The sequence below is a fragment of the Agrilus planipennis genome, unplaced genomic scaffold (genome assembly GCF_000699045.2).
Source record: "Agrilus planipennis isolate EAB-ADULT unplaced genomic scaffold, Apla_2.0 scaffold204, whole genome shotgun sequence".
Taxonomy (NCBI): Eukaryota; Metazoa; Arthropoda; class Insecta; order Coleoptera; family Buprestidae; genus Agrilus; species Agrilus planipennis.
In genome coordinates, this window is record NW_020438921.1 from 169,641 (window position 1) to 182,613 (window position 12,973).

The 12,973-nt window shown below is 29.9% G+C and overlaps 2 protein-coding genes across 2 annotated transcripts in view; one reads left to right on the plus strand and one right to left on the minus strand.

Annotated features, from left to right (window-relative positions):
- LOC108741476 overlaps positions 1-2,825 on the minus strand; it is a 57,372-nt gene extending 54,547 nt beyond the window's left edge. The window contains exon 1 of the mRNA XM_025973830.1: positions 2,162-2,825. Coding sequence (XP_025829615.1) covers positions 2,162-2,344 — 183 coding nt within the window. The 5' untranslated portion in view covers positions 2,345-2,825. The remainder of the gene's footprint in view (positions 1-2,161) is intronic.
- The window catches only part of LOC108741475 (E3 ubiquitin-protein ligase MYCBP2), a 238,858-nt gene that overhangs the window by 159,326 nt on the left and 66,559 nt on the right, over positions 1-12,973 (plus strand). The gene's annotated exons all lie outside the window — the stretch shown is intronic.

A 12,973-nucleotide genomic window follows, 5' to 3' on the forward strand; every position in this document is an offset into this window, starting at 1 on the left:
CTTTTAAAAATATGTTATTAATTAAAAGTGCTTAAAACTAGATTGAATCACAATAAACTAAGTATCCCTCGGTTAGGTCAGATCTATATGAAACTTGATATTTATGCTCATTGGCATAAAATCAAACACCTATTTCAGCATTTTAAAAAATTAGACCTCTAAAAGGGGGTAAAAAGAGGTTGTAACGTTTATATGTAACATTTTATTTACAGTCAGATTTACTTGAAACTTAGTTTTAATACCCTTTCATACAAAATTAGTTTTATACATATTTCAACATTTTAAAAAATTCAACCTCTGCAGGAAGCTGAAAGGGGTTTACAAAGATTGCATGGAATATTTTTCTTTCTGGTCAGATTTACATGAAACTTGGTCTTAATGCTCTCTCATTTAATTTGTTAAACACCTACCTCGGCATTACAAAAAATTCAACCACCAACAGGACATATTTTATTTGTGGTTAAATTTACTTGAAACTTGGTATTTACGCTCTTTGGTATAATTAATCAAATGAAAAGAGGGTGCAACTTTTTCACGAGGTATATTTTATTTGTAGACGGATTTAATCGAAGGTTGCTCTTAATACTCATTGTTGAAATTAAGCAATTTATAAAAATCAACCCTTAAGGATGAAATGCTGTTGCTACGTTTGTATTTGAAATATAAGATGGCGACATTACATTAAAACTTTGTGGGGATGAATTGGGAGTTAAAAGGCTTTATCAAGAAAGCATATTAATTTCTGCAAGTGCAGTCGCGGGGAAAAGCTCGTAAGTAATACAAATACTCACTATCTAAATATTTACAACTGTAAATTATCTTCTGTAAGTGTTTCATATTCTTAAAGAGTATGACAAAGGTCATTACTTATCTATTCATTGCTACTTGCTACCAGAAGAAGTGTATTAGTAGTGAACGAATTGTAACAAGAATAATATAATAATATAATACGGTGTTTTTATAATATAACAATTATAATGTTGTTAATTTAGTATGGTAAAAAAGATAAATAATTTTGTAACGAAAAATTATATTTTTTGTTTCTTGTCCTTGACAGTCTCCAGCACATACGAAGTCAATTTCAGAAAAGATCTTCACAATAGGTTTCCTTTCGCTCTACTTTTTGAACGAATGAAATTTGTTCTTTATTATACGTATGGCTTTTTTGTACGTATACAGGTACGGCAAAATATTGACCGAACATACGAATGACAGAGTTATCACCTACTTGAAATGAAAAAACGGCTGAGGGTATTTGTATGAATTTCCCTATTTCATATCATATTTTCCAAAGGTAATGCCGTTCTTTGCTGATTACATGTAGTAGAATCCTTGTGTTCGTTTCTCATTTCGCCACTAGTGTATATAAAAACATCGCTGATTCACTCAACGTTTACATTTCAGTTAAATTGGTACAACCAACAAAAAAATTAAATGTATAATTAAAACAACTCTTGTGCAATATGAAAATATGTTTATTTCATAGAGATTACCTGTTTTTGAATAGTTACATTTCAAGCTCACTGATAAATGAATAATTAGTTTGCTTCAAATGTTAAAAGAGCATGAAATGTTAGCGTAAGTAAAGATTACTCAACTGCGTTTATGTTAAATTGCGGAAATTATAAAAAGCACAAAATTGCAGATATACTAGTTTATGGAATTTGATAGTTTAATTCTATTTTGTGTCATAAATATTATTGATTTTCTCTTTGCAATGCTTCAAAATAAAAAAAAACCATAATAAATAGAATTTCACAAATTTTAAACGAAAATGAAAAAAAAGTTGATGAACATTGTTATATGTATTGGTACATTTGATTCGAAATTTGAATTAGACGACGGATTATTATTCGTTAAAACAAATAATTTAAAAAATTCAACATCTTTTACTTTTCGAACAATTCGGAAAACAATTATTCTTTATCTTTTGGAATAAATTGGAATATGCTGAAAAAACTCATGAATTAAAATAATGCGTGGTATTTAATCGATCAAAAGTGGAATCAAGTAAAATCAAGAAAATCGAAAATTCTGTTCTTTTCGAGTATAACATTTTCTAAATTTTTATAAAATCCATTATCTTTAATTACACTATACCCACCTAGGAAAAGGATTAAATATCCTCACATCCCATTATAAAATAAAAATACAAACAAACCTGAGTATCGTTGAAAGTACAATTAATTTTTTGCCAGGTAAGGTAATAGGTACAATTACAGCCGGGTATATTGCAAATGCTGTCTGTTGCGTCCCTATTGATAAAATCCGGCACCGACAGCACCACACATACACCACCCACTAACAAATAAAAGGGGAGCAACAAATACCATCCCGCGCCCATTTTATCACTGTCATACTTTCACTTCTTCGGTCATAATATTAAAAAAATGTTCGAGTTATCGGCGCACGTTATCTCACCATCTTCATCGAGCCATTAGCGACACTAAACTTGGTCATCGTCCGTTATTGTTATTATTTCTATTGTTGTTTTGTAGGCTGCAAAACAATGACTGAACAACTGACTATCGCGTTAAACAACAGTTTTGTTGTTGTGTTGTCTGAAAACCGAATCACACAAGTCACGAACTAAAACGAGTGCGTCTATTAGAAGCGACAATGCAGTCGGTAACTGACTCGTACGCTCGTATTCCTACTTAAGGCCCAGATAACTCTCCCGAGTCTGTGAACTCATGACGTTCCGATGTTACATTACTTATAAAACCACGTACAAACCTTCAGCCTCCACATCCACACTGCTGACTGGCTTGGGGTCTAGTCTCCATTCGTTTTCTTGCTTCTTGTAGGCTCTTTTGATGATGTTACCGAAGAAGTTAATCAACAGTGGTGGAGCCAATAAAAGTGGAACGGCACATATGTATAATAATCTCAAAATTCAACTTTTTTGATGTCTATTGAAGAAAGTTGAAAGTTGAGTATCTTTACAAATCATGCAATTTTCTTAAAGAAATGGGTACGAAAGAAATCCAATAGAAGTGCTAAAGATGTCACGTGTGATAACATAAAGCAAAGTCATTACAAATCAACCACATCTTTTATTACAGTTTGTATTAAATGCATCAAATAAAGTACGAAATGCTAACTCGACTTTGATACTCGAGTATTAGTTGTATAGCATGATGATTTTATCAAGAATTCTTTTATAGTTTTGGTCTTTTGGTGATGTAAAAACGATTGCGATGATTACTTACATTTTCAGTCAGTTTTTTAGTGAAGAGCAAGGTATTTTTATTTATGTTTCATGACTTTGGAAAAATAATAAACAACTTCTAATTACTTTCCTTGCATGTCTTTTCAGTTAATAACTCGTATTATTTGCGTTTCGCATTTATTAACAAATAATATCCAAGTTTAGGCAATATATCGCCATCTATTGGTGTTTTACTGATAGTGAATTTAAAATAAACGTTCTTATTAATGAATGACTATGTGCCTAGCTTATCTGAGCAAATAAAAGTATTATTTGTCTATCACTAATGACAAATTTTATTAGTAAAGTTTAAAAACAATATAAGAATATAGTAATTTTTTTAATAGTTTGCATATTATCTTAACTTTTTAATTATTACTTATTGAGTCCATCATTGGATATATAGAATTATTTGAATTAATATATGCGCTATAATTTCTTATAAATATTCGGATTGATACGCTACTGGAGGACCAATTAAGGGGACAATTCCGTTTGGCAAGCGAAGCTGGTCGCTTCTGCTTTCGAAAATGAACCTGTTCGTTTCTTTTTTAGTTCCCTCTGGAAGACTAGCCTCGAGGTCTCCGGTTGCGCCTGCACTCTTGCACAAACGGAGCCCATTCAAGGAATATTGTAGTAGCTTTCGACTTAAGTATCAATCGGTGATATTGTGAGAAACCAGTTTTGAAATGACCAAGATATATAAAGACTTCCTTTAATGCAACAACCCATTTTGTTTGAAAGAGAACGAACAGGGTGAAACATTATTATTTCCTTCAATGAAGCTAGTTAAAAAAATAATAACAGGAAACCTGTTTATTACCCTTTTCATCCTATAAAAATAATTGGCATATAGAGCATAAAGCGTTTATGATTAGTGATTTCATCCTTGATCATTTACTGATCGTTTTTTTTTTTTTAAATATGTACTTTTTAACAAACCATTGATTCACCAGGGCGCAGATTTTCGATTATAAAAAGTATTAAAAATCGTAAAATTATTTAAGGGTGGCATCTCAAGGACAGGAAATGACGAACACACCCTTATTAGGAGCAGGTATAAAACGTATGGGTTTATGTATGTGTGTTAACGTTCGAACAAGTGTTACATTAGAAACAGCCCTTTGTTATCTCTTATAATATAGGGATATACTTTTACCCACAGTGTTCCATCTTCACGGTGGTCTTTGCATGTTGTAACTTGCAACAAAATTGTACAACTTATGGATTATTAATCAAACAATTTGAAAAGTTATTAACTATTACGAATATGAATGTTAATTAGTTTCTTTTACCTATTTATTCAAGAATTTTCTTAATCAAAATTTTATGTCAACATAAAGTATTTTTCAAAAAAAGATTAATTTTTGAACACGATAATTAATTAACAATGTTTATTCATTAGGCATCTGTATTAGGCAAATATTATTTTTTTAAAATTGGCTTTCATTTGCAATCTTGAAATAATTGTGATAAACAAAAAATGTTTATCTAATAAGTATTTATGTTAAAACTTTTTACAGTTTTCTTGTTGGAATTTTATATTATAATTGTAGTATGAATTATAACATAATTTGCAGTTCTCGATTTATGCAAGCCATTTTACTCATCAAGGCGATGTGCTGTCTAGCAAGAACTAAAAGCTTTTGTATTTTGAAAAGTAGCTACTTTGAGCATGATTTCTGCAGTAGTACCTATAATATTGGATCTTGTTTTACTGTTAATTTCACAAAACATGATTAAACAAAAAATAAAACAAATGATTAATATAAACGTGCACTTTTCAAAGAAGGTGTAGATAATACATGTATAGGAAATGCATGCATTGCACAAACTCTAATTACATTTGTACAAAGTAAAGAATATTAAATAAAAAGTTTTCTAGGTTTTTTTATTAGNTCTATATTATCTAAAAAAAAAAACATTTAATTATACCTTTAGATGCTGGGTACACCTGGAAATTCAAGTGATTAACAAATACAAAATTATCTGTACGTATTTCGTTGAGTATTTACAGGCTTTCATGGCAGGCATATATTTAAAACGGAATACTTTTTCAGTTAATCGAAACAAGACAGTCCTATGGACCATGGAAAATAATTTATTTTTAGCATTCGTACTTTGTTATCATAATAATAGACTAATTTTAACTGCTTTTGACATTTTTTTTATATGTAAAAAAGGTAACTTCTTACGTATATAAAATGGTACATAGTTGGAAAATTTTACACATTTATTTGTACGGTGGGCGTTTCGCAATACATACGTAAGCTTCTTCAGATGAAATAAAATATTTACCAGTAACATATTACTATGGTAAATAGGGGCTTTTATAACAATAACAGAATTATTCCGTTTCGTCTTAGCAATCTTACAAGTAAAATGTAAAAAACTTCTTTTGTTTATTTATCTCTTAATTTTCTTATAATGTTAATTTATAAGCTTTGTTCTTTACATGTAATGTCTCAAAAGTTTTGTTAAAACAATACCCGTCATTGGTCATATGATTTTATATAACTGTTTCTACGTTCAGAAATTTTTTTTTATTGTGACATTCATTAAAAAATATTATAATCTATTTTTTTGTTACGCGAATAGGTATTTACAGAAACAAGGGTTCTCAATCTGCGTCAGCCCCTAAACGGGTTAAAACAGTTGCTAGCAGACAGGTTTTTTATTTTGTACTTCTTTTGTTATTATAGTATGTACAATGTACATTATTATTTTAATTCTGATAACGCAAGAGTGGCTTTAGGGGGGATGGCAACACTACTTGTCTCTGCTTGAAAATTAACGCATTTTCAGGGACTTATAACTGCTGCTCATGAATCAATAAAGAAATTAAAACACATTGAAAATGCATGTACCAATGTTGATGTAAGCACGGAAGGGGGAGGTAGTAAAATCTATGTTTATTTTTGCTGACGAAGGGGTGGGAGGGTTAATAATTCCAAAAAATCTGCTTACGTAATACCTGAACGGCCCCGTAGGGTAGGTACTTATATTTAATATCTTGTCACATTTAATAATGTGGAAAGCTTTTTTTAAAATCTGCCACATACTTCGGCAATTATTTTAATTCTGATAAACAGTGGCATTAGGGTAGATGGCCATCGCGACTTTAAAGAAAATAACTGGTTCATCGATTTTTAAACCAGAAAATCAAGATTATTCGCCATTGTTTTTAGCGAATCAGTTAAGCTTAACAATAGAAAAAGTTGTAGGTATTCTTTAAGACTGAAAATGCATCGTCATTAATAAACTCGTAGAAGAACAGTTAGATTAAAGTAGTAGTTACGAAATCGTAGGAAACCTGTTAGTAATATGCCTACCTACTCTATTACCTTGAAGACAGTATTAAAATCGTAATTTACAATATTATTCTTCGAAACTAATGCTAATCTTTATTAATCATGTTTTTTGACTTCACCATTGAAACAGTATTTTTAGGTGTTTTTTATTAGACCAATATATTAACGAACTTACTAACAATTTGCTTTTAATAATTAATGACAGTTATACAAATCATAAATGAGCTATTACCTACTGAAGGAATCCTATAAATGTCAATAATATATTCAGCAATAACGACATAATTCGCCTAATTATTCATAATGTGTATTCATTGATAAATATTACTATTTCTTTTATGTCACAAGTAACTATCTCATTATATTTTATTAGTCATGCCGAAATTCCAAAAATAATTCACAATAACGATTAGAAAATTTCACTTCCTAATTAAATTCATCCGTCCAAAATTTTTTCTGTGCAATGGAAATTTATGAACTTTACACATTAGGTATTACTAATAGTTTTACTACAATGTTTCCTACTTATTTAAAATGATTTACATTAAAAGTGAAAGTTTTACTCTGTTTAATTCGAGATCTTATATAGACGCATTTATTTGTGTATTATTAATTTACTTTAGAAATATTTTTATTAATTTTGAATATGTTTTTTTCACTTTGTTTTATGTTTAGCAATTAAACACACTAAATAACTGATGCCATTAACTTAGATGCTACTGATGGCTTTTTCTTTCATACCTGATTTTCTGATAAAATAGCACTGCGAAGTGCTTTAATTCATTAAAATAAATTTAATAAAACTAGATATATAACTAATAAAGATCTTTACAGAATTCAAGTGAATTTAGAATAAAATTTCAGCTATTTATTACTATGACACGATTAAACTCGAACTAACTTGTAGCTTGAAACTGATTTCTTTTGCATTATCTTTGTCAAAGCTGTTCAAAAGCTGTTGTTTCGCACATTTTCCTGTATTCCCTTTTGTCCTCGTTGATAGTAATTCTAATTTTATGCGAAGATTAGATCAGGATAGGAAAAAGTGGAAATGCGTGTCTAACCAATCTTAGGACTGACGACCTTTTGGTGATGATGATGAACCAACTATTAAATTTTCATTTCTCATTGTCCCAAGGGATTATTACAAGAACATCAAATCTAGGTAAAAGGTAAGAGATATGTTTTGTTATAGCAAACTCCTGTACCTACATTTATTTGTTATAACAAAATATATTGTTTACCCTTTATTTGGCTTTGATGTTCATTAAAAAATATTTTAAATTTATAAGAAAAACTAGTCAACTAGCGTTATAACATAGATAATATTATAAAAAATATGTTATTAATTAAAAGTGCTTAAAACTAGATTGAATCACAATAAACTAAGTATCCCTCGGTTAGGTCAGATCTATATGAAACTTGATATTTATGCTCATTGGCATAAAATCAAACACCTATTTCAGCATTTTAAAAAATTAGACCTCTAAAAGGGGGTAAAAAGAGGTTGTAACGTTTATATGTAACATTTTATTTACAGTCAGATTTACTTGAAACTTAGTTTTAATACCCTTTCATACAAAATTAGTTTTATACATATTTCAACATTTTAAAAAATTCAACCTCTGCAGGAAGCTGAAAGGGGTTTACAAAGATTGCATGGAATATTTTTCTTTCTGGTCAGATTTACATGAAACTTGGTCTTAATGCTCTCTCATTTAATTTGTTAAACACCTACCTCGGCATTACAAAAAATTCAACCACCAACAGGACATATTTTATTTGTGGTTAAATTTACTTGAAACTTGGTATTTACGCTCTTTGGTATAATTAATCAAATGAAAAGAGGGTGCAACTTTTTCACGAGGTATATTTTATTTGTAGACGGATTTAATCGAAGGTTGCTCTTAATACTCATTGTTGAAATTAAGCAATTTATAAAAATCAACCCTTAAGGATGAAATGCTGTTGCTACGTTTGTATTTGAAATATAAGATGGCGACATTACATTAAAACTTTGTGGGGATGAATTGGGAGTTAAAAGGCTTTATCAAGAAAGCATATTAATTTCTGCAAGTGCAGTCGCGGGGAAAAGCTCGTAAGTAATACAAATACTCACTATCTAAATATTTACAACTGTAAATTATCTTCTGTAAGTGTTTCATATTCTTAAAGAGTATGACAAAGGTCATTACTTATCTATTCATTGCTACTTGCTACCAGAAGAAGTGTATTAGTAGTGAACGAATTGTAACAAGAATAATATAATAATATAATACGGTGTTTTTATAATATAACAATTATAATGTTGTTAATTTAGTATGGTAAAAAAGATAAATAATTTTGTAACGAAAAATTATATTTTTTGTTTCTTGTCCTTGACAGTCTCCAGCACATACGAAGTCAATTTCAGAAAAGATCTTCACAATAGGTTTCCTTTCGCTCTACTTTTTGAACGAATGAAATTTGTTCTTTATTATACGTATGGCTTTTTTGTACGTATACAGGTACGGCAAAATATTGACCGAACATACGAATGACAGAGTTATCACCTACTTGAAATGAAAAAACGGCTGAGGGTATTTGTATGAATTTCCCTATTTCATATCATATTTTCCAAAGGTAATGCCGTTCTTTGCTGATTACATGTAGTAGAATCCTTGTGTTCGTTTCTCATTTCGCCACTAGTGTATATAAAAACATCGCTGATTCACTCAACGTTTACATTTCAGTTAAATTGGTACAACCAACAAAAAAATTAAATGTATAATTAAAACAACTCTTGTGCAATATGAAAATATGTTTATTTCATAGAGATTACCTGTTTTTGAATAGTTACATTTCAAGCTCACTGATAAATGAATAATTAGTTTGCTTCAAATGTTAAAAGAGCATGAAATGTTAGCGTAAGTAAAGATTACTCAACTGCGTTTATGTTAAATTGCGGAAATTATAAAAAGCACAAAATTGCAGATATACTAGTTTATGGAATTTGATAGTTTAATTCTATTTTGTGTCATAAATATTATTGATTTTCTCTTTGCAATGCTTCAAAATAAAAAAAAACCATAATAAATAGAATTTCACAAATTTTAAACGAAAATGAAAAAAAAGTTGATGAACATTGTTATATGTATTGGTACATTTGATTCGAAATTTGAATTAGACGACGGATTATTATTCGTTAAAACAAATAATTTAAAAAATTCAACATCTTTTACTTTTCGAACAATTCGGAAAACAATTATTCTTTATCTTTTGGAATAAATTGGAATATGCTGAAAAAACTCATGAATTAAAATAATGCGTGGTATTTAATCGATCAAAAGTGGAATCAAGTAAAATCAAGAAAATCGAAAATTCTGTTCTTTTCGAGTATAACATTTTCTAAATTTTTATAAAATCCATTATCTTTAATTACACTATACCCACCTAGGAAAAGGATTAAATATCCTCACATCCCATTATAAAATAAAAATACAAACAAACCTGAGTATCGTTGAAAGTACAATTAATTTTTTGCCAGGTAAGGTAATAGGTACAATTACAGCCGGGTATATTGCAAATGCTGTCTGTTGCGTCCCTATTGATAAAATCCGGCACCGACAGCACCACACATACACCACCCACTAACAAATAAAAGGGGAGCAACAAATACCATCCCGCGCCCATTTTATCACTGTCATACTTTCACTTCTTCGGTCATAATATTAAAAAAATGTTCGAGTTATCGGCGCACGTTATCTCACCATCTTCATCGAGCCATTAGCGACACTAAACTTGGTCATCGTCCGTTATTGTTATTATTTCTATTGTTGTTTTGTAGGCTGCAAAACAATGACTGAACAACTGACTATCGCGTTAAACAACAGTTTTGTTGTTGTGTTGTCTGAAAACCGAATCACACAAGTCACGAACTAAAACGAGTGCGTCTATTAGAAGCGACAATGCAGTCGGTAACTGACTCGTACGCTCGTATTCCTACTTAAGGCCCAGATAACTCTCCCGAGTCTGTGAACTCATGACGTTCCGATGTTACATTACTTATAAAACCACGTACAAACCTTCAGCCTCCACATCCACACTGCTGACTGGCTTGGGGTCTAGTCTCCATTCGTTTTCTTGCTTCTTGTAGGCTCTTTTGATGATGTTACCGAAGAAGTTAATCAACAGTGGTGGAGCCAATAAAAGTGGAACGGCACATATGTATAATAATCTCAAAATTCAACTTTTTTGATGTCTATTGAAGAAAGTTGAAAGTTGAGTATCTTTACAAATCATGCAATTTTCTTAAAGAAATGGGTACGAAAGAAATCCAATAGAAGTGCTAAAGATGTCACGTGTGATAACATAAAGCAAAGTCATTACAAATCAACCACATCTTTTATTACAGTTTGTATTAAATGCATCAAATAAAGTACGAAATGCTAACTCGACTTTGATACTCGAGTATTAGTTGTATAGCATGATGATTTTATCAAGAATTCTTTTATAGTTTTGGTCTTTTGGTGATGTAAAAACGATTGCGATGATTACTTACATTTTCAGTCAGTTTTTTAGTGAAGAGCAAGGTATTTTTATTTATGTTTCATGACTTTGGAAAAATAATAAACAACTTCTAATTACTTTCCTTGCATGTCTTTTCAGTTAATAACTCGTATTATTTGCGTTTCGCATTTATTAACAAATAATATCCAAGTTTAGGCAATATATCGCCATCTATTGGTGTTTTACTGATAGTGAATTTAAAATAAACGTTCTTATTAATGAATGACTATGTGCCTAGCTTATCTGAGCAAATAAAAGTATTATTTGTCTATCACTAATGACAAATTTTATTAGTAAAGTTTAAAAACAATATAAGAATATAGTAATTTTTTTAATAGTTTGCATATTATCTTAACTTTTTAATTATTACTTATTGAGTCCATCATTGGATATATAGAATTATTTGAATTAATATATGCGCTATAATTTCTTATAAATATTCGGATTGATACGCTACTGGAGGACCAATTAAGGGGACAATTCCGTTTGGCAAGCGAAGCTGGTCGCTTCTGCTTTCGAAAATGAACCTGTTCGTTTCTTTTTTAGTTCCCTCTGGAAGACTAGCCTCGAGGTCTCCGGTTGCGCCTGCACTCTTGCACAAACGGAGCCCATTCAAGGAATATTGTAGTAGCTTTCGACTTAAGTATCAATCGGTGATATTGTGAGAAACCAGTTTTGAAATGACCAAGATATATAAAGACTTCCTTTAATGCAACAACCCATTTTGTTTGAAAGAGAACGAACAGGGTGAAACATTATTATTTCCTTCAATGAAGCTAGTTAAAAAAATAATAACAGGAAACCTGTTTATTACCCTTTTCATCCTATAAAAATAATTGGCATATAGAGCATAAAGCGTTTATGATTAGTGATTTCATCCTTGATCATTTACTGATCGTTTTTTTTTTTTTAAATATGTACTTTTTAACAAACCATTGATTCACCAGGGCGCAGATTTTCGATTATAAAAAGTATTAAAAATCGTAAAATTATTTAAGGGTGGCATCTCAAGGACAGGAAATGACGAACACACCCTTATTAGGAGCAGGTATAAAACGTATGGGTTTATGTATGTGTGTTAACGTTCGAACAAGTGTTACATTAGAAACAGCCCTTTGTTATCTCTTATAATATAGGGATATACTTTTACCCACAGTGTTCCATCTTCACGGTGGTCTTTGCATGTTGTAACTTGCAACAAAATTGTACAACTTATGGATTATTAATCAAACAATTTGAAAAGTTATTAACTATTACGAATATGAATGTTAATTAGTTTCTTTTACCTATTTATTCAAGAATTTTCTTAATCAAAATTTTATGTCAACATAAAGTATTTTTCAAAAAAAGATTAATTTTTGAACACGATAATTAATTAACAATGTTTATTCATTAGGCATCTGTATTAGGCAAATATTATTTTTTTAAAATTGGCTTTCATTTGCAATCTTGAAATAATTGTGATAAACAAAAAATGTTTATCTAATAAGTATTTATGTTAAAACTTTTTACAGTTTTCTTGTTGGAATTTTATATTATAATTGTAGTATGAATTATAACATAATTTGCAGTTCTCGATTTATGCAAGCCATTTTACTCATCAAGGCGATGTGCTGTCTAGCAAGAACTAAAAGCTTTTGTATTTTGAAAAGTAGCTACTTTGAGCATGATTTCTGCAGTAGTACCTATAATATTGGATCTTGTTTTACTGTTAATTTCACAAAACATGATTAAACAAAAAATAAAACAAATGATTAATATAAACGTGCACTTTTCAAAGAAGGTGTAGATAATACATGTATAGGAAATGCATGCATTGCACAAACTCTAATTACATTTGTACAAAGTAAAGAATATTAAATAAAAAGTTTTCTAGGTTTTTTTATTAGTTTTAATAAATTTT